General features: G+C 46.4%; 1 protein-coding gene across 2 annotated transcripts in view; it reads left to right on the plus strand.

Annotated features, from left to right (window-relative positions):
- LOC124552442 (homeotic protein ultrabithorax-like) overlaps positions 1–23,001 on the plus strand; it is an 879,407-nt gene that overhangs the window by 481,000 nt on the left and 375,406 nt on the right. For both annotated transcript variants that reach the window (XM_047126714.1, XM_047126715.1), the window contains exon 2: positions 19,207–19,287. In XM_047126714.1, coding sequence (XP_046982670.1) covers positions 19,207–19,287 — 81 coding nt within the window. The remainder of the gene's footprint in view (positions 1–19,206; positions 19,288–23,001) is intronic.

Below are 23,001 nucleotides of genomic sequence, written 5' to 3' on the forward strand. Positions count from 1 at the left end.
CGCCGGGTGATACGCCAGTATGGCGATGACGAATACACGCTTCCAATGTGCGTTCACCGCGATGTCGCCAAGCACGGATGCGACCATCATGATGCTGTAAACGGAAGCTTGATTCGTCGGAAAAAATGACGTTTTGCTATTCCTGCACCCAGCTTCGTCGTTGAGTACACCATAGAGGGCGCTCCTGTCTGTGATGCAGCGTCAAGGGTAACCGCAGCCATGGTCTCCGAGCTGATAGTCGATGCTGCTGCAAACGTCGTCGAACTGTTCGTGCAGATGGTTGTTGTCTTGCAAACGTCCCCATCTGTTGACTCGGGTATCGAGACGTGGCTGCACGATCCGTTACAGCCTGTCATCTCGACTGCTAGTGATAGGGCGCCGTTAGGATCCAGCACGGCGTTCCGTATTACGCTCCTGAGCCGAGCGATTCCATATTCTGCTAACAGTCATTGGATCTCGACCAACGCGAGCAGCAATGTCGCGATACCATAAACCGCAATCGCGATAGACTACAATCCGACCTTTATCAATGTCGGAAACGTGATGGTACGCATTTCTCCTCCTTACACGAGGCATCACAAAACGTTTCACCAGGCAAAGCCGGTCAACTGCTGTTTGTGTATGAGAAATCGGTTGGAAGCTTACCTCATATCTACCACATCCGCCAAACCTTGGGACATGGCTGAAATACGAGCGCAGTTATACGCGGACTTCACAGAAAAGTTTTGATTTCAATTTCAACCATGTCTACAAATCATTGTGCTCATTTCTGATTATCGTGACCCTATGAACGAAGCGTCTCCGTCTCGGATGGTTACCATCTTCTCGTAGAACCTTAGACCGTCTTGATTTTGTCTGTCCACCTGACTTACGTGTGACTTCCTGTCACACCTTAAGGCCCGCGACCATGACATAAACTTGAGAAGACTTATCTCACTTCTGAACAGGTCGCTACAATAACTTTTTTGGACAGCAAGTGACGATTTATTCCAGCGACTTACTCAGCAATGGCGTAAGTCTCCTCGAGTCTATCGACTTGTTTGCTGTTCTTCCCCTCGGTCTCTTGCCTTCGATGTTTCCTTCCGTGATTGGTCTAGATTTTTTACCATCTCTTCTCACAGTGTGGCCAAAGGAATGAAATATGTTTGGCTAACGCCAGAAGAATCGAGCCTGGAAATAATGAGTTTCTGTATAAAAGACACATTTGTCATCCTTTCCTCAGACCGAAAGATTTCATTTTACGTAGACCGAGATGCTACGTAATAATCATACAGTGCATCGCAAAGAGTGGTAAGTACCAATATGCCCCATTTAATTCGCATATGGAGTAAGGGTAAAATGTATGAAATTGTAAATTTTTCCGTCTCTCTGGACCCACTTAAGACTGTTCTTTCACTAAGGAGACACCATGGAAAAAAAAACCAACGACTTTTTTCCATTTTCGACCGTGAGGCGAAGGAGACATCGAAAGTCCGATTCTATTTCAAGAATCTGACCAAGTGTCAACAGTGATGTATGTAAACGCTGCTATCGGTACCGTCGCAACCGAAGGCGATTTTCGGTTGGTGCGAGGTTCCCCCCCGCCTATGCGATTCGTCAGCGAGGGCTGTTGATGGCATATCGGGCTGTCCGGCCGAGACACAAATCAGACCCATCCATCGCCTGCCTCATTACCAGGGACCGCTGCCAAACAAACGGACGGTCCCATAAAACTGCCTCCGCCACGCGCCGCGAGCGTCATCTGCAGGGCTGACAACTTGCCAGCGCGACGCAGTTCTGGCTGCCAGGCAGGGCGGAGTCCTGGCCGTGATATTTGACCCCCAATCTCACTACGTTATTATGTACGAGGGTCACTCCAAAAGAAATGCACACTATTTTTCTAAAAATCCATCTTTAATTCTACATGTTAGAAAGTTTTACGGAGTGTAGATACATCCTTTAGGAACAATATCTTCATTTCTCCACATAATTTCCATCCCTCTCAACTGCCTTACGCCATCTTGGAACCAGCGCCTGTATACCCGCACGGTAGAATTCTGGAGCCACTGTTTGGCAGCGTGCACAAGGGGGTCATAATCTTGAAACCTTGTCCCACGAAGAGAGCCTTTCAGTTTCCCAAAGAGATGATAGTCACATGGAGCCAGGTCAGTACTGTAAGGCGGGTGTTTCAGTGTTGTCCAACCGAGTTTTGTGATCGCTTCCACGGTTTTTTGACTGACATGTGGCCGTGCATTGTGGTGCAACAGCAAAACATCCTGATTTTGCCGATGTGGTCGAACACGACTCAGTCGAGCTTGGAGTTTCTTTAGTGTCGTCACATATGCATCAGAATTTGTGGTGTTTCCACTTGGCATGATGTCCACAAGCAAGACTCCTTCGGAATCGAAAAACACCGTAGCCATAACTTTTCCAGCAGAAGGTGTGGTTTTGAATTTTTTTTTCTTGGGTGAATTTGCATGATGCCACTCCATAGATTGCCTCTTCGTCTCTGGCGAAAAATGATGAAGCCATGTTTCATCACCTGTCACAATTCTTCCAAAAAATTCATCTCCACCATTCTCGTACTGTTCCAAAAGTTCGCTGCATACCGTTTTTCTTGTTTCTTTGTGAGCCACTGTCAACATCCTGGGGACCCACCTGGCACAAACCTTTTTTAACGCCAACAATTTCAGTATTCAGCAAACACTCCCATTCCCATTTGAGTTCCCGAAGCACCTCCGTAACACGTGCCTGTTGATCTGATCTACCACTGACAAGTCTCTCAACCGCCTCTGAAATGCTGCGATGCCTTCTTCTTTTCCTACCTGGTGTGGAACCCAAACACTCGAGCAGTACTCAAACGTAGGCCACACTAGCGCCCTATATGCTATCTCCTTTACAGATAAACCTCACTGCCATGAAGTACTATCAATAAACCGAAGTCAACCAATCACCTTCCCTGCCATAATCTTCACATGCTCGTAGACCACATATCGATTTGCAGCGTTGCTCCAGCATATTTAAAAGCCGTGACTGTGTCAAGCAGGTCACTATTCATACTGTATCCAAAGATTACAGATTTGTTTGCCTACTCATTTTTATACATTTAGAGTCAGCTGTCATTCGTCACACCAACTAGAAATGTTGTTCTAAGTCACCTTGTATCAACCTATAGTCACTCAACGACGACAGCTTCCCGTACACCACAGCATCATCAGCAAACAATTGCAGACTGCTGCCCACCTTGTCCTCCAGCTCAGTACAAAATAATAACGGTCCTATCACACTTGTCTGGGGCACTCCTGACGGTACCCTTGCCTCTGATGAATACTCGCCGTGGAGGACAGCATGCTGGGCTCTTTTTTATTTTTTTATTTTTTTTAAATCTTATGGGAATTAACTGCTAAGGTCATCAGTCCCCAAGCTCACACACTACTTAATTTGAATTATCCTATCCCATGCCCGAGGGAGGACTCGAACCTCCGCCGGTACCAGCCGCACAGCCCATGACTTCAGCGCCCCAGACCGCTCGGCTAATCCCACGCGGAATGCTGGGCTCTGTTTTACTGCATCACCAACAGTGTAATCGAAGAGTGGTGTATTTCTTCACCTATTTATGCGCCATTAAGTTACATTTATTTACGTTCGTGGTCAACTGCCAGTCTTTGTACCAATTTTCCATCGCCAGCGGCTCATCTGACTTCTCGCCACTGTATTCTGGTGTTTAGAGCTTCCGATCGACGACATCATCTTCTTAGAGCAATTTCACGGAGCTTCGGACATCCGCCAGATCTTTTATAGATATTGCAAACGAAAATCGCCCTATAAAACTCTTGGGATATTCTCGAAATTTCTTAGGACTTTCCATCTGTCTATTTTACTTCATTCGTAGACTGACTTTCCATTTCCCATTCGATGTCGTTCAGGACACTTTTCTTATGCTTCATATTTCTTTTTGTTTGCACCAAATACTGTTCATGAATGAGATTTTCAGTCTGCAGCGGAGTGTGCGCTGATATGAAACTTCCTGGCAGATTAAAACTGTGTGCCCGACCGAGACTCGAACTCGGGACCTTTGCCTTTCGTGGGCAAGTGCTCTACCATCTGAGCTACCGAAGCACGACTCACGCCCGGTCAAGTTGGAAGGTAGGAGACGAGGTACTGGCAGAAGTAAAGCTGTGAGGACCGGGCGTGAGTCGTGCTTCGGTAGCTCAGATGGTAGAGCACCTGCCCTCGAAAGGCAAAGGTCCCGAGTTCGAGTCTCGGTCGGGCACACAGTTTTAATCTGCCAGGAAGTTTCAAATACTCTTCATGTTCATACTGAACTACCCTAATTGACAACTCCTTGAAGGGTACTATCACATTCCGCCTGCCACTTCGCCAGGACATGAGAGGTAAACTCCAACCACCGAGATCGTCATCGACAGTACATCATCCCCACCCTCACCATCCGCACCTCAAATTACAGGGGTGCCGACGAACCCTTGCCACCGCACAGTTTGACTCCTAATCCACCCCCCATTGCATGCCACATGCCACAGTTTACTAACGGCCCCTGTGTGCTACCCCTACGACCGCTGCTCTTCCTTAATAACGTCTCTGGTGAGGCCGCTGGAATCTGCGGACCTCCGCGCTACCCGAAGAAACTCGAAACAACTCGCGTGGTACACGCCTCCGCTGGGGAGGAGTTTTGCGAACTGCTCCCCTCGTCTTCTGCTCCCCCTTTTCTCTCATTCCTTGCCTCTTACGTCACCGTCCTCACTCCCCCCCGCCCCACGGCATGATTCTCTTTACTCGTCCTCTCTCTCGCGTCAAGACGCTTTCCTTCATTTCTGCCGATGGCGCACCGCCCCGCGGGAGCCGTACGTCTCAAGGTGGGCGGTGGCGCCCGGGGAGTCCCCGAAGTCCAGCCGGGCAGATGCGTGTCTTTCTTCTCGGCTTTCTTCTTCTCTTCCTCCTCTACCTCTTCTTCGTCTTCTTGCCAGCCCCCGCGGCACTGTCAGCATAACGCGGGACATTACTGCCGCCGGACACGTGCGCCCGCGGCCGAGATATGGGGTGCGTGGCGGAGGGTGTTCGGCAGGTGGCGCCGGTGGAAGGGACCTCTCCGTCACGGACGGGAGATAAATCCGGAGTCGTCGTCTTATTGAGACTGATGTCGGACCGTGTGCGGTGGGGAGGGGGGGGGGGGGGGAGACGAGCGGATTTTGTGCTGCGACTGCCGTTCTGAGTCACCGCTGGATATGAGGCGCAGCTTCACCAGCAAGTAGATTCCACAACGTCTCTGTAAGTTTACTCGTCTCCCTAAATACAGGGCGCCTATGCACTATTTGATCGGAAGTATCTGAAACTCACTATGCGATGCTGAATTTAAAACTAGGTTACACAAGAAACAGATTCGATAGTATAAAAGGAGGCGGGCAGTATCGTCAATAGAGAATCGGGCAGTAACAGCGCAATGGTTCGATCAGGAGACCTCAGTCGCTCCGAACGTGGTACAATCATGAGTAACAGATTCCCTTCAACCCTTCCAAACCATGCCATGTCAAGTGTTGGCGATATGACAGCGAAGTGGAAACGCGAAGGAACAACCGAAGCTAAGTAAAGACCAGGCAGTGTTCAAAAATGGCTCTGAGCACTATGGGACTTAACTTCTAAGGTCATCAGTCCCCTAGAACTTAGAACTACTTAAACCTAACTAACCTAAGGACATCACACACATCCATGCCCGAGGCAGGATTCGAACCTGTCACCGTAGCGGTCTCGCGGTTCCAGACTGTAGCGCCTAGAACCGCTCGGCCACCCCGGCCGGCCCAGGCAGTGTTCTGTGCCTGATAAATAGATTTACATTACAGGAGTTTCTAATCGTTGTGCTTGTATATTCTGTTCATCAATACGATACGATATTGCAGTTCCTCTGTCGTTCAGAAGTACGTCGCAACATTGCTTAGGACATGCATGCGTGTCTCCCCTGTATGGGAATGTACGTAATGGAGGTAGAAGTGCGAGCTTCACAAACAAATTTCAAATATGTGGAACTTCAGGTGTAGCCGTGAAGTGTGTGGATACCTTCATGGGAAGGCCACCGCCCGCAGTAAGCGGGAAATCCAGGTTCGATTACCGGTCCGACATAAATTTTCTTTGTCGCCATTTAATCATACAGTTGATGGTTGTCCATATTCGCAGCTGCGAATACATTTCATGTAACTGTTCATCTATGTTGAGTCCTGGTGTGAAAAACGTATGCTCTGGCCATTGGTCTTCGGTCTTACTTTCGTATTTTGCAGTTCAAAATGTTCAAATGTGTGTGAAGTCTTATGGGACTTAACTGCTAAGGTCATCAGTCCCTAAGCTTACACACTACTTAACCGAAATTATCCTAAGGACGAACACCCACACCCATGCCCGAGGGTGGATTCGAACCTCCCTCGGGCGCTGATAACCTCGCTGTTGTGCGCCCTAAAACACTAATCATCAGCATCATCTCGAACCTCCCCCGGGATCAGCCGCACAATGCATGACTGCAGCGCCTTAGACCGCTCGGCTATATTTTGTAGTTATTACAGCGCCAATAAAACTCTTGCATACACTGAAGCATCGAAAGTACAAAGTACAGTAGCTTCCGTATACGCTAAGATATAGTTTTTACTGTACTTTCATCTTTTTTAGGAAGGTAATACAGTTTGTAATGACTTACTACAATAGCACATTAAATTTGATGTGTGCACTATTTTTCACCAACAAAGTTAATTTAAGTAATTTTTTTTTTTTGGAATACTGCTTAAACATAGATACAAAATTATTAATTCTGTAATCTGCCAAGGGAAATACTGCAGAAAAGTTGTTTTGTGGGAAACGGGTAGGGGGGGAGGGGGTGGAAGCAGCTTAGCTTCGGGAATTCTACCAGTGGTCCAGGATCATCTCAGTACGGATTTGACCGATCTCACTGTAACACACCGAAGTACATGATCTAAAAAATGAAAGCAAAGTTCCGCTGCTCTGGGCACAGACGGCCAGTCTGGACCGACCGACCGACCGACCACCCTGTCATCCTGCGTGGCGTGTGTTCAGAATACCGCTCTGACAGACGTTGTCAGCTTTGCAGGCCTTACATGCTATTAAGGCATTAGATAAAATGTTTTCTGTCCACTTTCTTTCTTAGGATGTGAGAAAGAGAACTGGACAAGTCGGTCGTGGCAGCATACTGCCTGGAGAATGGTCACAGGTATCGTTTGAGGAGATGCGGATCTTGGTCCAGGTGACTAAATATTAGTGTCCTGTCATCAGAAAAATTACCCGAGATGAAATACCCTTGGTTTTCGTGCCACGTCAACTGAGATAATATTTTCGAGCCTTCGACACCATTCACCGAAATCGCCATCGTTAAAGGCTGAGCTGTCGCGTGGAGTGGACAGAGGGAGGGTACGAAATTGGCCGTATCTTTTTCAGGGGCACCATCCCTGCATTTGCCGTCAGTTATTTAGGCTAATTGCGCGAACCAGAGACACTGGATGGTCAGACGGCGATTCGATCCCCGCTCCTGCCGAGTGCGGGTCTGGTGCGTGAAGAGTTGCGTGTAGCGTCGCTCGGTTCGAACCTCTAAAATTAGGGATACGAAGGATTGGTTTACAACGACATAACGACATCTCGGGCAGAGTGTTTGAGAAACTGACACCAAATTGCGTGTTTTTAGACAAGAGGGAAATATTGTAGTACTAAGCAGAAGACTGCCGGGTTTAGAAGAACTACACTCATCTGACACATCAGCGACGCCAGAGGTGGATGTCAGCTTCGCCCCTGCAGAGAAAGGCGTATGCCAACCCGCAGGGCATACCAGCAGCTCGCACCCCCAGCGGACGTGTTCCAACGAGACGTCTCATCACGTACTGGAGTCCTGTCCTACGGGGGACAGGGTGTCCCGCTTCCAATATCCGGGATACCTCCGCTCGCTTTATGCAGTGCGGCGGAATAAAGAAGAGATGCGCCGGAGGAGATGAACGCGTGCGGGGATAGCAGCAGAGCAGAACGGCGTGGCCCTGTGTCTCCAGCGCCCAGAGGTATTTTATTTTCGCGTTATTTATGTTCCCAGCGTGACGGGCTGGCAATGAAGCGGGGGTCCTGGACCCCCACGGGCAGATATTGGCAAAGGGACCCAGCGCGACGGATGCCTCGCTCCGGTGGAAGTAATAACGTGGACAGCGAGGGATGCTCGGGGGTGGCGGGGGAGGCGAGTTCTGTGAAGCCCCACCCCTACATGGGATACACAGTGCGGAGTGGAGTGGACAGTCTTGCTAGTTTTCAAATTGCAGTCTACCACGAACTTCTGCAGCCAATAACAGTACGTCGCCCCAATCAGGAGCCCAACAAACACTAGCAGTAGGTTATAATTGGCCCGCGCGGGATTAGCCGAGCGGTTTTAGGCGCTGCAGTCATGGACTGTGGGGCTGATCGCGGCGGAGGTTCGAGTCCTCCCTCTGGCATGGGTGTGTGTGTTTGTCCTTAGGATAATTTAGGATAAGTGGTGTGTAAGCTTAGGGACTGATGACCTTAGCAGTCAAGTCCCATAAGATTTCACACACTTTTTTTTTTTTAATAATTGAAGTGCAGCGACTCACAGAGGTCCATTGTGGGCTACGATCATCGTATGGGAGCCAAACTTGGTAGATATGCTAATGCGTCAATGCGGAACAGACGTACACTGGAAAAAAATAGTTCCAGTTTTGGCCAGCAGGTGCAAATCTAGAGGCGTGGACGCAGGTAAGACGTATAGAAATATTGGTATATCTAATGGATTACAAACGGGGACGTGGGCAGCAAATGTCATACGAGTGAGAAAGGTGTAATGTTGATTTTATTAACAACTGCAGGTTACACAGTTTGTTGAATATGAGAACCGGAGAAGTCGGCGAGATGCACGGCCGTACAACGATATGATCCAAAGATGCTCCCGACAGTTCCGATGGAATCTGAGCAAACATTCTACAGTGGCGGTATCAAGAAACAGGTGTCTGTTGGAGAAATTTATTCGTTGCCAGGGTGGTTATGTTGAGAAACAAATATGTAACCATGAAGAATAAAGATGTAGACTGTTAATAAAGTTTTTTTTTTTTATTTTTTATTTTAGGAGCTTGAAGAGACTACGCACAAAAAATTTCGAGGCGTAACTCTTCAGTACACCTTCGCAATTTTAAACGTCCATGATTCCAGGTATAAATATAACTGTGAAATACACGGATAATACAACAGTAATTATGTTCTTCATAAAATAATAAATCTTCTCTTGTGTGTCAACCTTTGTATGTATCTGTTTGTTTGTTTCTCTGTAATTCATATAAATCTACAGTTTCATTTCAATCTTGATAAAATTTTGCACACTTCACCTCCATGACAAGAATAAAAGCACTGTCTACGTAAGACTTAATAAACTGACATGACAGGCCGGCCGGAGTGGCCGAGCGGTTAAAGGCGCTACAGTCTGGAACCGCACGACCGCTACGGTCGCAGGTTCGAATCCTGCCTCGGGCATGGATGTGTGTGACGTCCTTAGGTTAGTTAGGTTTAAGTAGTTCTAAGTTCTAGGGGACTTATGACCACAGCAGTTGAGTCCCATAGTGCTCAGAGCCATTTGAACCATTTGAAACTGACATGACACGTACACGTATGTAATATATAAAGGTGAGGTTTGTTACCAGAAACATGGAAAAGTTCTTACCAGTTTAATTCAGATCTCTACACGATCCCGTAAAAAACACTTGGATGGACGTAGGCTACATTTGGAGGGGCGTAGACTGTATCAGATGATAAAATTTTCTCTGGCTTCCAGCCGCGTCTAGCGGTCTAAAAGTCACGAGTTTTCGATCGAGTTCTCCTGAGCAATTGTCAAGTGGCCACGTGACAATAGCTGAAGAAAATTCGGCCGCAAGCTCGTGGATTTTAAGCCACTGGAAGCCCGAGAAAATTTTATAAGTATATATCGCTGAGAAAGTGTGCATTATATATACATGCAGATGCAACTAGATCGCGGGACGAGCGGGAGCTCAAGACTTTGACAGAAACATGATAGCAATCTCTGATATATTGATTGGTTGCCGTCGTTACATATCGCGTGTACCCTAGAAGATATTTTAGTCCATGTTTCTCAATTACTTATGTTATTAAAATCCACAGTGCTATACAAACGCTAAGGTAGGTCGTGAATATGGTACCAACAAAAGTCACTAGATCCCGGGTCGGTCAGGAGATCAAACAGAACCCGAGATTTCCCGAATTGTGACGTAAACTGTTCGAATTGTGCTCGAACACAACACCACATGAAACGTCGGAATCTGAGCTGAAACAATAGGAGACGAATTCTCCGAAAACAACCTCACTTGAAACACTGACAACAGAGCTAAAACAATAGGAGACGAATTCTCCGAAAACACAATGAGTTACTTACAGCAAAATGTAACAACAGATGGATCAACTAATCATCTTTTCGTACAGGGAAAATACAAAGTTTGCGAAAATTTACTTGAGGAAATGAATTAAAAATGCTAATACAAAACCATTTAGTTCCTATCGAATTTTAACAGATATATCGTAGTTCTGTTTATCGAACGCTGATAAAAGAAGCACACTCCAAATATTAGATTAGAAGCGATTGCAATTTTCCATGCTGCTTGCCTTCCCTGGAAGATCAGCAAGGCACAGGGCCAATCACTGTATGTGGCAGATTTTAAACATACCGCGCAATGCTCGTCACTGCAGCTAGTCTGTTTGTAAAACATAATATCGCTTCGGTTATGACATCAAAATTAAAGCAAACGTAGAATCACGATTTCGATCTCATTGGATCGTGTTGTGAAGTAATTTGTGTCGTATTCTCCAGTGCACAGAGGCGCACTGGCAAGTTCCATTGCAAGGTGAAACTGTTAGGATGTGTCAAGAGGGTGAGTTACATAGCAAGTCTTTCTTTTCTGGCCGCAACTTCGATGGAAAATTTCCAGTGTTAAGCCCGCGCTGTGTTGATGGCGGTCATAATCTTAGTTGCCTGCCAGACCCATAGCGCGTGCTGCCTGGTTCACGCTGCAGCCCGGAGCAGCCTCCTATTCCGCGTCTGCGCCGGATTTCTTACCCTTGGCCAGTCCACTGGTCGTCCAATATCCCGCGGCGCCACCTGCGGCCATCAGCGTCCCAGATGCCGGCCTCCCCTTCTGTCCTTCGGGGCGTCACAGATGTTCCCTCGGGGGCCCTGAGTTTACCCCGTCCGCCCTTCAGGAACCGTTCCTCCCTCTCCTACACGAGAAGGCGGAACGTCGAGACCAACTTCCCGCAATGTGCCGTCCTCAGAAGACAGCCCTCGGGGGAAAGATTGGCAATCAAAGTGGTCCTTATCCAATTAACGAGAGCCTCACCTATCTGCGGCAATGGCCTTGCCGCAGTTGCTAGTTACACCGGTTCCCGTGAGATCACCAAAGTTAAGAGCTGTCGGGCGTGGTCGGCATTTGGATGGGTGACCATCCAGGCCGCCATGCGCTTTTGCCATTTTTCGGGGTGCACTCAGCCACTTGATGCCAATTAATGAGCTACTCGTCCGAATAGTAGCGCCTTCGGTCAAGAATACCATCATAACGACCGGGAGAGCAGTGTGCTGACCCCACGCCCCTCCTATCCGCATCCTCCACTGAGGATGACAAGGCGGTCGGATGGTCCTGGTAAGCCACTCGTGGCCTGAAGACGGGGTGTCTTCACCTATCTGCGGTACTCGGAATGAACAATTAGTAAAGCCACTCTCTTTTTCACAACTGTCGTGACCACATTAGGTGGATATACAATACTTAACCGGTTTCATTTCAAATGATTCGCCATCAGACCCAGTATGTTGTTACGAACCTAACCACAGTATCTTACACCTCTGACATTGTCAAACGAACTGTACACCAGGGACACACTGGCTCTCAAATATTTTCTTGAGACATCGCTTGAATATAGAATATTTAACGCTGAAGAGTCAAAGAGACTGGTACAACACGCAGAAGTGCATCAACACGACGTGGGATGGACTCGACTAATGTCTGACGTAGCGCTGGAGGGAACTGACACCATGAATCCTGCAGGGCTGTCCATAAATCCGTAAGAGTACTTGGGGGAGGGGGGGAGGGGCACTGCCCAAGTCGGAATACGCAATGGACAGAAATGGATGCAGGTGATCAGACAGAATACTTACGTACGAGTCATCTGTCAAAGTTGTGTCTAGACATATCAGGGGTCCCATATCACTCCATCTGCACACGCCTCACACCGTTACAGAGCCTCCACCAGCTTGAAAAGTCCCCTGCTGACATGCAGGGCCCATGGATTCATGAGGTTGTCTCCATACCCGTACACGTCCGTCCGCTCGGTACAATTCGAAACGAGAATCGTACAACCAGGTAATATGTTTCCAATCATCAACAGTCCAGTGTTGGTGTTGACGGACCCAGCCGAGGCCTAAAGCTTTTTGTCGTGCAGTCATCAAGGGTACACGAGTGGGCCTTCAGCTCCGAAAGGCCATATCGATGATGTTTCGTCGAATGGTTCGCACGCTGACACTTGTTGGAAGCCCAGCACTGAAATTTGCAGCAATTTGCGGAAGGGTTCCACTTCTGTCGCGTTGAACGATTCTCTTCAGTCGTCATTGGTCCCGTTCTTGTAAGACCTTTTTTCAGCAGCAGTGACGTCGGAGACCTGATGTTTTACCGGGTTCCTGATATTCACGGTACACTCCTGAAAACTGCCCGTAAGCTCTTGCAGGCATTTTCTACTGTTTTGCTTGTTGTGAGACATCTACATCTACATGATTACTCTGGAATTGAGAAATACGTGCGTAGCAGAGGCTTCATCGATCCACCTTGAAGCTATTTCTCTACCGTTCCTCTCCCGAAAAGCGCGCGGGGTACGTGAACGCTTAAAACTTTCCGTGCGAGCTTTGATTTCTTTTATATTATTATGCTAATCATTTATCCCTGTTTAGGTTGGCACCAATTAATTTTTTTCGTATTCAGAGCGAAAGTTAATGATCGAAATGTCATAAGAAGGTCCTGCAGCAACGAAACACCCCTTTGTTACAATGACTGCCATCCCAATTAGCGTATGATGTCCGTGGTACTCACTCCTGTATTTCGCGATAATACAAAAGGTACTGCCCTTGTTTGTACTTCTCCGATGTCCTCTGTCATAGTCTTCTCTGATGCAGACCCCACACCGCGCAGCAGTACTTCAGCAAAAGATGGTCAAGCTTAGTGTATGCAGTTTCTTCACTAGACTTGTTGCATTTATAAGTGTTCTGCCACCAAATCGCAGTCTTTGTTTCACTTTCCCCACAACATTCCAAATTAAGTTACTCGCAATTGTAACCCATCAGTATTTAGTTGAATGCACAATGTTTACATATACGTGATTTATCATGTGATTGAAATTTAGCAGGCTCTTTTCTTTTAGTACTCACGCAGATGACTCCACACTTCTCACTGTTTATAGTCAACTGCCCCCTTTTTCACATCACACAGGTACCTTATCTACATCATTTTTAAATTGGTTTAGATCGTCTGATGACTTAACAATACGGTAAATGACAGCACCATTTGCAAACAATTTAAGAGGATAGCTAAGATTGCCTTCTAAATCGGTTACATAGATCAGGAACAGGAGGCGGCCTAAGACACTTCCTCGGGGACGCCAGATCATAGTTCTCCTTTACTCGGTGATTTGTCGTCAAATACTACGAAATGTGTCGTTTCAGACAGGAAAAGAGGCTGTATTTTGTACAGCCTCTATAAAAATGTTTTCAGTGATACACATTTATCTGCTGAATAATCTTTTAAAGCTAGTTGGAAGATACTGTTAGTTCGCCAGTTACGGAGTTTCACGGCCAATAAAATTCTACATATTTTTAAAAACACTTGCATAACTTGTGGCAGTTAAGTTATATTTCTGCGTCTGTGTACCATCTTCTACTTTGACTCAGAAGATGGTTTTCTATAACGCTACATGTGATATTAGGAAATTAACAGCGTTTCTTTAATGTGTGGAAAACGGGCACATGTTTTAGTTTTCAATAACTACTATTTCAAAATTTATTTAGCCTGCAAATTATTTTTGATAATACTTGATTTTAGTTCAGTTACTGATTATTGGTGTATAGTTGAGTAATAATGGAACAAACTATTAAATATAGTACTCATAAGTTTTCCTCAACTGCAACAGTTCCAAATTTCAGTTGAATATTCGTTCATGGGTATACGACGCTGTTGTTCCTTGAGATATTTCTTAATATTTCGAAAAACCTTGCTTTACCTCAGCAATTTTCGTAATTTCAGAAAAAGACTGAAGCACACGAACAATGAATTACTTTATTTATAAATAAAATCCGGAAAAAGTAGTTCAATGTACAATGCACTCCCCCACTATCTGTCACGTTCTCGAGGACTTGTTTTGCAAATCATGTCCTTCTTTTATTCACCTCTCCAGTTGTATAGAGTTGACATATCTATTCCAATAGTTTGTGCGTGAGACTTACGTTTTTACACAAAATGATGATGCAATTTTCACTTATTTCTTCCCAACCGTACAATATTTTCGTATGTAAGTACTCAGATCTTGAAATTGGTCATCGCACATAAGAATTAATTACGTGGGGTAAACTACTGGCATAAATTTTTTTTTTAAAAAAAAAAAAGCATTTCGTGGGCCAGTGCGAATTTTGCTGGAACTATATTGCAACGTCTGATATTCAAAACTTAACCTTACTGTTGCGCCACATCACATAACATCTCAAGTTTATTCCAGAGGTGTTATTTCTTAGACTATCAACCTGATGTCAACGGAGGAAAGAGAAGTAATGTTTAAATAATGTTGCACCGCACTGAACTAACGGCTCTCTGAATGTATTTGTATGTGGAGATTCGTGAGAAAAATTCAGACCGTATTTCCATAGCAGATCCAACGTGTTATTGGCAAATGATGGTATTTGCTTGTGCCACAAGAACGAGCTACGCGCCAACTAATGTGTAAAACTGTATCGCAATTTCTAGCTATTCTCTACAACCCGTTCTACGGGAAAAAACAACGTAACCATAATCTCGGACAACGTGATTTAGTGACCTGCAAGCAGTCTGTTGTACAGTTTAGTTTCTCGTTGCTCGTTTTCTAACGAAATCATTCCCCCTCAAATCGGCGATAAATAAGACCGTTGGGAGCTTGTATAGGTTAGAATATTTTACGTAATAACAGTGTACGATCACGGTGCAACGCACGTTTGCATAGTATGAATATGTAAAAGCCTTGTCCGCGCTTGTGTGCCATGCTAGAGATCAGTTGTGTTACAAGTGAATGACGGGTCGGCCTAACGGAGCACCCGTTGGATGATGGCTCTTAGCGTGTGTGTTCCGGTTATCTAAACGGCATCTTCAGGGCAGACGCATTTGATGATATGCTGCCGGAAGCCCGTTCCCAGCGTTCCAGAAGCAAGACAAGAATGTGCCTTGAGGGAGTGAACGGAGGCTAGAGACGAAATACTGAGGCGACGCATTCAGGAACATTACGATTCCCTGTTGCGTTCTCTATATACTCACGGTTGGAATAGTTCTCTACTATTGGCCAGTGTCACAACTTCACCTCCGTGGTACCTAACAGTGGGTAGAGTAATAGTCTTATGTTTCAAAGACGGCATCTTCAAATACATACCAGCTTTTCTGTCTTTGACGAGCCGGCCGGAGTGGCCGTGCGGTTCTAGGCACTACAGTCTGGAGCCGAGCGACCGCTCCGGTCGCAGGTTCAAATCCTGCCTCGGGCATGGATGTGTGTGGTGTCCTTAGGTTAGTTAGGTTTAATTAGTTCTAAGTTCTAGGGGACTGATGACCTCAGAAGTTAAGTCGCATAGTGCTCAGAGCCATTTTGTCTTTTTTACGTTTCCGTACAAGTAACCGAGATGATAATTTCTCTGATGTTTTCTTCCCGGAGATTTCACTTCATAAAAGTCACAGCAGCGTCCTACTTTTAATGGTATCGGCCTCGACCGGAAGTGAAAGAAAGACGTGCACAGTAACATGCTCTATTCAAGCATTAAGAGAATCTGTTTCCTTTACTTGCCATCTGCTGCGAAATACACGGTATATCAAATAGAATCATCCGACTTACGAAAATCGTAACTATTGTGTTATATGAGATACGTGCGTGAACAACGTACTGTTGGAAAGAGTGAACTCTTGAGGTTTATATGGTTCCCGCTAGGTAGCAGTAGTGTGCGACCACTTCAGTTCTAGTAAAAATGGTGTCGGGACAACAGAAGGCGTTTTGTGTTCTACGTTTCGCGCCAGTGCGCGTCAGTAACAACTGTTTAGCGTGACTTTCGTTCTAGGTATGATGTGGATTCTCCTATAGCACAGAGCACTACACAATGGCATGAACAATTCCGAGAAACAGGTTATTTGTGTAAAGGCAAATCGCCAGGCCGTCCCCGAGTGTCTGACACAGACATAGAACGCATCCTCCGTAGTTTCACAAGAACTCGCCAGAAATCCGTTCGCCGTGCAGCTCGACAGCTCAACATGTCCCCGATGTCCGTCTGGCGTGTGTTGCGTCGACGTTTATGTATGAAACCATACAAAATTCAGCTACTGCAAGCTCTTCGTGAAGGTGACAGACAACGAAGTGTGGAGTTCTGTAAATTTGTTCTTGGCAAGATGGAGGATGACAGTTTTCTTCCACGCTCAGTGCTTAGTGACGAGGCAACATTCCATTTAAATGGAAAGGGGAACCGTCATAATGGGAGAATATGGGATACGGAACAACCACATGAAGTTGTACAATATGAGATGGACTCTCCAAAATGTAATGTGTTTTGTGCGGTTCTACATCTACATGATTACTCTGCAATTCACATTTAAGTGCTTGGCAGAGGGTTCATCGAACCACAATCATACTGTCTCTCTACCATTCCACTCCCGAACAGCGCGCGGGAAAAACGAACGACTAAACCTTTCTGTTCGAGCTCTGATTTCTCTTACTTTATTTTGATCATCATTCCCGCTTATGTAGGTTGGGCTTAACAAAATATTTTCGCATTCGGAAGAGAAAGTTGGTGACTGAAATTTCGTAAATAGATCTCGCCGCGACGAAAAACGTCTTTGCTTTAATGACTTCCATCCCAACTCGCGTATCATATCTGCCACACTCTCTCCCCTATTACATGATAATACAAAACGAGCTGCCCTTTTTTGCACCCTTTCGATGTCCTCCGTCAATCCCACCTGGTAAGGATCGCACACCGCGCAGCAATATTCTAACAGATGACGCACGAGTGTAGTGTAAGCTGTCTCTTTAGTGGACTTGTTGCATATGCCAATGAAACGCAACCTTTGGCTCGCCTTCCCCACAATATTATTTATGTGGTCTTTCCAACTGAAGTTGTTCGTGATTTTGACACCCAGGTACTTAGTTGAATTGACAGCCTTGAGAATTGTACTATTTATCAAGTAATCGAATTCCAACGGATTTCTTTTGGAACTCATGTGGATCACCTCACACTTTTCGGTATTTAGCGTCAACTGCCACTTGCCACACCATACAGCAATCTTTTTTAAATCGCTTTGCAACTGATACTGGTCTTCGGATGACCTTACTAGACGGTAAATTACAGCATCATCTGCGAGCAACCTAAGAGAACTGCTCAGATTGTCACCCAGGTCATTTATATAGATCAGGAACAGCAGAGGTTCCAGGACGCTTCCCTGGGGAACACCTGATATCACTTCAGTTTTGCTCGATGATTTGCTGTCTATTACTACGAACTGCGACCTTCCTGACAGGAAATCACGAATCCAGTCGCACAACTGAGACGATACCCCATAGGCCCGCAGCTTGATTAGAAGTCGCTTGTGAGGAACCGTGTCAAAAGCTTTCCGGAAATCTAGAAATACGGAATCAACTTCAGATCACCTGTCAATAGCGGCTATTACTTCGTGCGAATAAAGAGCTAGCTGCGTTGCACAAGAATGATGTTTTCTGAAACCATGCTGATTACTTATCAATAAATCGTTCCCTTCGAGGAAAAGGTGTTTGGTCCATTTTTCTTTGCCGAGATCACTGTTACAGGAAGCACGTATGAGAACTTTCTTTTCCCACAGCTGGAGACTGATTCGAACCACTTCATTTGCCAACAGGATGGGGCACCGTCGCAGTGGGATCTGAAAGTGCGAGAATTTTCAAATCAGAGGATTACTGAGCAATGGATTGGTTGCACTGAACCAAATTTTTCAGTCTTATATTACTGGCCTCCAAGGTCGCCGGACCTTACTCTGTGCGATTAGCTCTTGTGGGCCGGCCGCGGTGGTCTAGCGGTTCTGGCGCTGCAGTCCGGAACCGCAGGACTGCTACGGTCGCAGGTTCGAATCCTGCCTCGGGCATGGGTGTGTGTGATGTCCTTAGGTTAGTTAGGTTTAAGTAGTTCTACGTTCTAGGGGACTTATGACCTAAGATGTTGAGTCCCATAGTGCTCAGAGCCAGTTCCTGTGGGGATTTATAAGAGTCACTGTTTATGTGCCCCCCGTTACCAACAACGATGAATGAACTGAGACATCAGAAACAGCAGCTGTGGAAGCTTTAACTCAGCACGTGCTCGCTGCAGTGTGGGAACAATTTGAATACCGCACTGACATATGGCGTGCATCTCAAGGGGAGCATATTGAACACCTAGGAAAAGATGTGAAGAAAAACTTTTTGAGTTTCCCGTTCATCAAAATATATATATATATATATATATATATATATATATATATATATTTACTAGTTTCAGAAATATAGACATGCCAAATCGGATGATTCTTTTTGTATTCATGTGTGGGCACGTCTGTGCAAGAGGGAGACCAAGAGATGAACACACTAAACAGATTCAGAAGGATGTAAGTTGCAGTAGGTACTGGGAGATGAAGAAGCTTGCACAGGATAGAGTAGCATGGAGAGCTGCATCAAACCAGTCTCAGGACTGAAGACCACAACAACTACTACTACTGTGAAAAGAAATTCTGTCAGCTGGCCCAAATGTGTCACCTGCAAGAAGTAGTGGGCGACTGGATGTAGCTTCAGTCTGAAAATTTCTCCTTTGGGAAACCTGCATTTTTTGAGCAAGGATATAATAAGACTACAATGTACTGTATTGTGTTTGAGTCCGCATTTTGACGTGTCTTTCTTTTTCGTCTTCTGTTCCAGGTGAGTGTGGTCACCATCACGGCAACTTCTCTTGGTTAAAGGATAGCGCAGGTGCACCCGTGCCTTACCAGTGGATCGCAGGTAGGACATTTCCTGTCTTCTTCTCCATTTTAGTCATAGTCTCGCCTCTACTGTTTCAGTACAGTGTTTCAACGTCGAAAGGCACTACTGAGCAAAGAGAAACTGCTGTAGTTTCACTGTAAGTTGAAAATTACTTCCTGCTAATTGTCGTTCGCTAAGGCAAGTGGTCAGTAGTTAACTTCCCAGAGTTTCTCCGTTCATTTCCTGCCAACTCCTCCGGTATGTTTTCCTGACAATTTCATTAGCTTCACCGACAGATTTAGGTAGTGTATTACTTTTTCCCCTTGCTCATATCTTCACTATCCTGTTAAGGTCCAGAAGAACATCTACCTAGAGACCAGAAGAAGGGTTCGAAGTAGCTGGCTTTAGAGGAGAGCTCTACGCGTCGAAAGCGGGAAAACGAGAAGACGGAAATAAAACGGCTAGAAGCCTTTACACTGAGGTAACAAAAGTCGCGGAATAGCGATATGTACATGTATATGGGGTATAAAAGGGCAGCGCATTGCGGACCTGTTACTTCTACTCAGGTGATCCACGCGAGAAGGTTACCGATGCGATTGCAGCCGCACAACGGAAACTAATGGTCTTCGAACTCGGAATGGTAGTTCGGGCCAGGCGCATGAGACAATCCATTTCGGAAATGGTTCAAATGGCTCTCAGCACCATGGGACTTAACTTCTGAGGTCATCAGTCCCCTAGAACTTAGAATTACTTAAACCTATGTAACCTAAGGACAATACACACGTCCACGCCCGAGGCAGTATTCGAACCTGCGACCGTAGCGGTCGCGCGGTTCCAGACTGTAGCGCCTAGAACCGCTGGGCCACCCAGGCCGGCCATTTCGGGAATCGTTAGCGAATTTAATATTCTGAGATCCACAGTGTCAAGAATGGGCGTAGAACACTAAATATCAGGCATTGCCTATCACCATTGACAACGCAGTGACCGATGGCCCTCACTTACAGACTGAGAGCAGCGGCGTTTGCGTAGAGTTGTCAGTGCTAACAGACAAGCAACACTGCGTTAAATAAACGCAGAAATGAGTCTGAGACGTACCACGGAATTTGACATAAATGATCTACGGCAACAGACGATCCTGGAGCGTCTCTCCTGGACTTGTGAACATATTGTTTGGACCGTAGACGACTGGAAAACAGTGATATGGTCAGATGGGTACAGATTTTATTTAATTGGTAAAAACCCGTGGTAGCGTCCGAGTGTGTCGCACACCCTACTGAGCCGTGGACCCGAGTTGTCAAGAAGACACAGTGCAGCCTGATGGTGGCTCCATAATGGTGTGGGCTGTTTTTACATGGAATATAGACTGCGTCTTGTGATACAACTGAACCGATCACTGACAGTAATGGATACCAGGTGCAGCCATTCATGGATTTCATGTTCTCAAACAACTATGCGGCATCACACCAGGCCACAGTTGTTCGCGACTGATTTTAAGAACATTGTGGACATTTCGAGTGAACGATTTGCCCACCCAGATCGCCGGTCTGAATCGCGTCGAGCATTTATCGGACATGTCGAGAGGTCAGTTTGTACACAAAATCCTGCACCGACAACACTTTCGCAATTATAGACCGCTATAGAGGCAGCAAGGATTAGTATTTCCGCAGTGGACTTGTTGAGTCCATCCCACGTCGAGTTGCTTCGCCACGCCGGGCGCAATCAGGTCCGACACTGTATTAGGAGTTGACTCATGACTCTAGTTACCTCAGTGTATATACGGAATGTATGGAGTGTATACGTAGTGCATGTGGCGTTGTATATAACGTGAACACGGCAGGTAAAGGAGTGTGTCACGACTAGAGGCATTGCGACTGGTTGCCCAAACGTTTTACACGCAACACCTAAACCTCTTATTGGTTGATCTGAATCGGTCTGATGATGAAGGCTTAAACCACGGAAACGTCTGATGGAAAAAAGTTAAATACGACTTTTATTAATAAATTTGTAATTTATATACGTTATTAGTGCATTGGGTGTAGTGTAGTTTCATACCACCTTTGTAGAGGAGGTCGCCCAGTGTATAAAGTATACACTGAAGCGCCAAAGAAACTGATAAAGGAATGCGTATTCAAATACAGAAACGTCTAAACAGGCGGAATACGGCACTGCGGTTGGCAGTGCCTATATAACACAACAAGCGTCTGGCGCAGTTATTAGGTAGGTTACTGCTGTTACAATTTCAGGTTGCCAAGATTTAAGTGAATCTGAACGTGGTGTTATAGTCGCCGCACGAGCGATGGGACGCAGCATCTCCAACGTAGCGGTGAAGTGAGTATTTTACCGTACGACCATTTCAGTAGTGTACCGTGAATATCAGGAATCCGGTAAAACATCACACCTCCAACGTCGCTGCGGCTGGAAAAATACCGTGCAAGAACGAGACCAACGGCGACAGAAGAGAATCGTTCAACGTGACAGAAGTGCAACTCTTCTGCAAATTGCTGCAGATTTCAGTTCTGGTGCGAACCATTCAACGCAACATGATCGACATGGGCTTTCGGAGCCGAAGGCCCAGTCGTGTACCCGTGATGAATGCACAACACAAAGTCTTACGCCTCGCCTGTGCCCGGCAACACTGACATTGGACTATTGATGACTGGAAACCTGTCGCCTGATTGCACCAGTCACTTTTCAGACTGTATCGACACGATGGACGTGTACCGGTGTGGAGACAACCTCATGAATCCATGGACCCTGCATATCAGCAGAGGCTCTTCAAGATGGTGGAGGCTGTGTAACGGTGTTGAACATGTGCAGTTGGAGTGATGTGGGACCCCTGGACGTGTACCGGTGTGGAGACAACCTCATGAATCCATGGACCCTGCATATCAGCAGAGGCTGTTCAAGATGGTGGAGGCTGTGTAACGGTGTTGAACATGTGCAGTTGGAGTGATGTGGGACCCCTGGTACGTCTAGATACGACTCTGACAGGTGACACATACGTAAGCAACCTGTCTGATTAACCAGAGTCCATTCACGTTCATTGTGCATTCCGACGGACTTGGTCGATCCCAGCAGGACACTGTGACACGCTACAATTCCAGAATGAGATTTTCACTCTGCAGCGGAGTGTGCGCTGATACGAAACTGCCTGGCAGATTAAAACTGTGTGCCGGACCGAGACTCGAACTCGGGACCTTTGCCTTCCCCGGGCAAGTGCTCTACCATCTGAGCTACCCAAGCACGACTTACGCCCCGTCCTCACAGCCTTACTTCCGCCAGTACCTCGTCTCCTACCTCCCAAACTTTACAGAAGCTCTCCTGCGAACCTTGCAAGACTAGCAGTCCTGAAAGAAAGGAGATTTCGGAGACATGGCTTAGCCACAGCCTGGGGGATGTTTCCAGAATGAGGCAAAGGTCCCGAGTTCGAGTCTCGGTCCTGCACACAGTTTTAATCTGCCAGGAAGTTCAGAATTGCTCCAGAGTGGCTCCAGGAACACTCTTCTGAGTTAAAATGCTTCCGCTGGCCACCAAACTCCACAGACATGAACATTATTGAGCATATGTGGGATGGCTTGCAACGTGCTGTTCAGAAATCTCCACCCACTCGTACTCTTACAGATTTAAGTAGAGCCCTGCAGGATTCATGGTGTCAGTTCCCTCCAGCACTACATTGGCCGAGTCTATGCGACGTCGTGATGCGGCACTTCTGCGCGCACGCGGGGGCCCTGTGCGGTATTAGGCGAGTGTACC

The sequence above is a fragment of the Schistocerca americana genome, chromosome 10 (assembly GCF_021461395.2).
Source record: "Schistocerca americana isolate TAMUIC-IGC-003095 chromosome 10, iqSchAmer2.1, whole genome shotgun sequence".
NCBI lineage: Eukaryota > Metazoa > Arthropoda > Insecta > Orthoptera > Acrididae > Schistocerca > Schistocerca americana.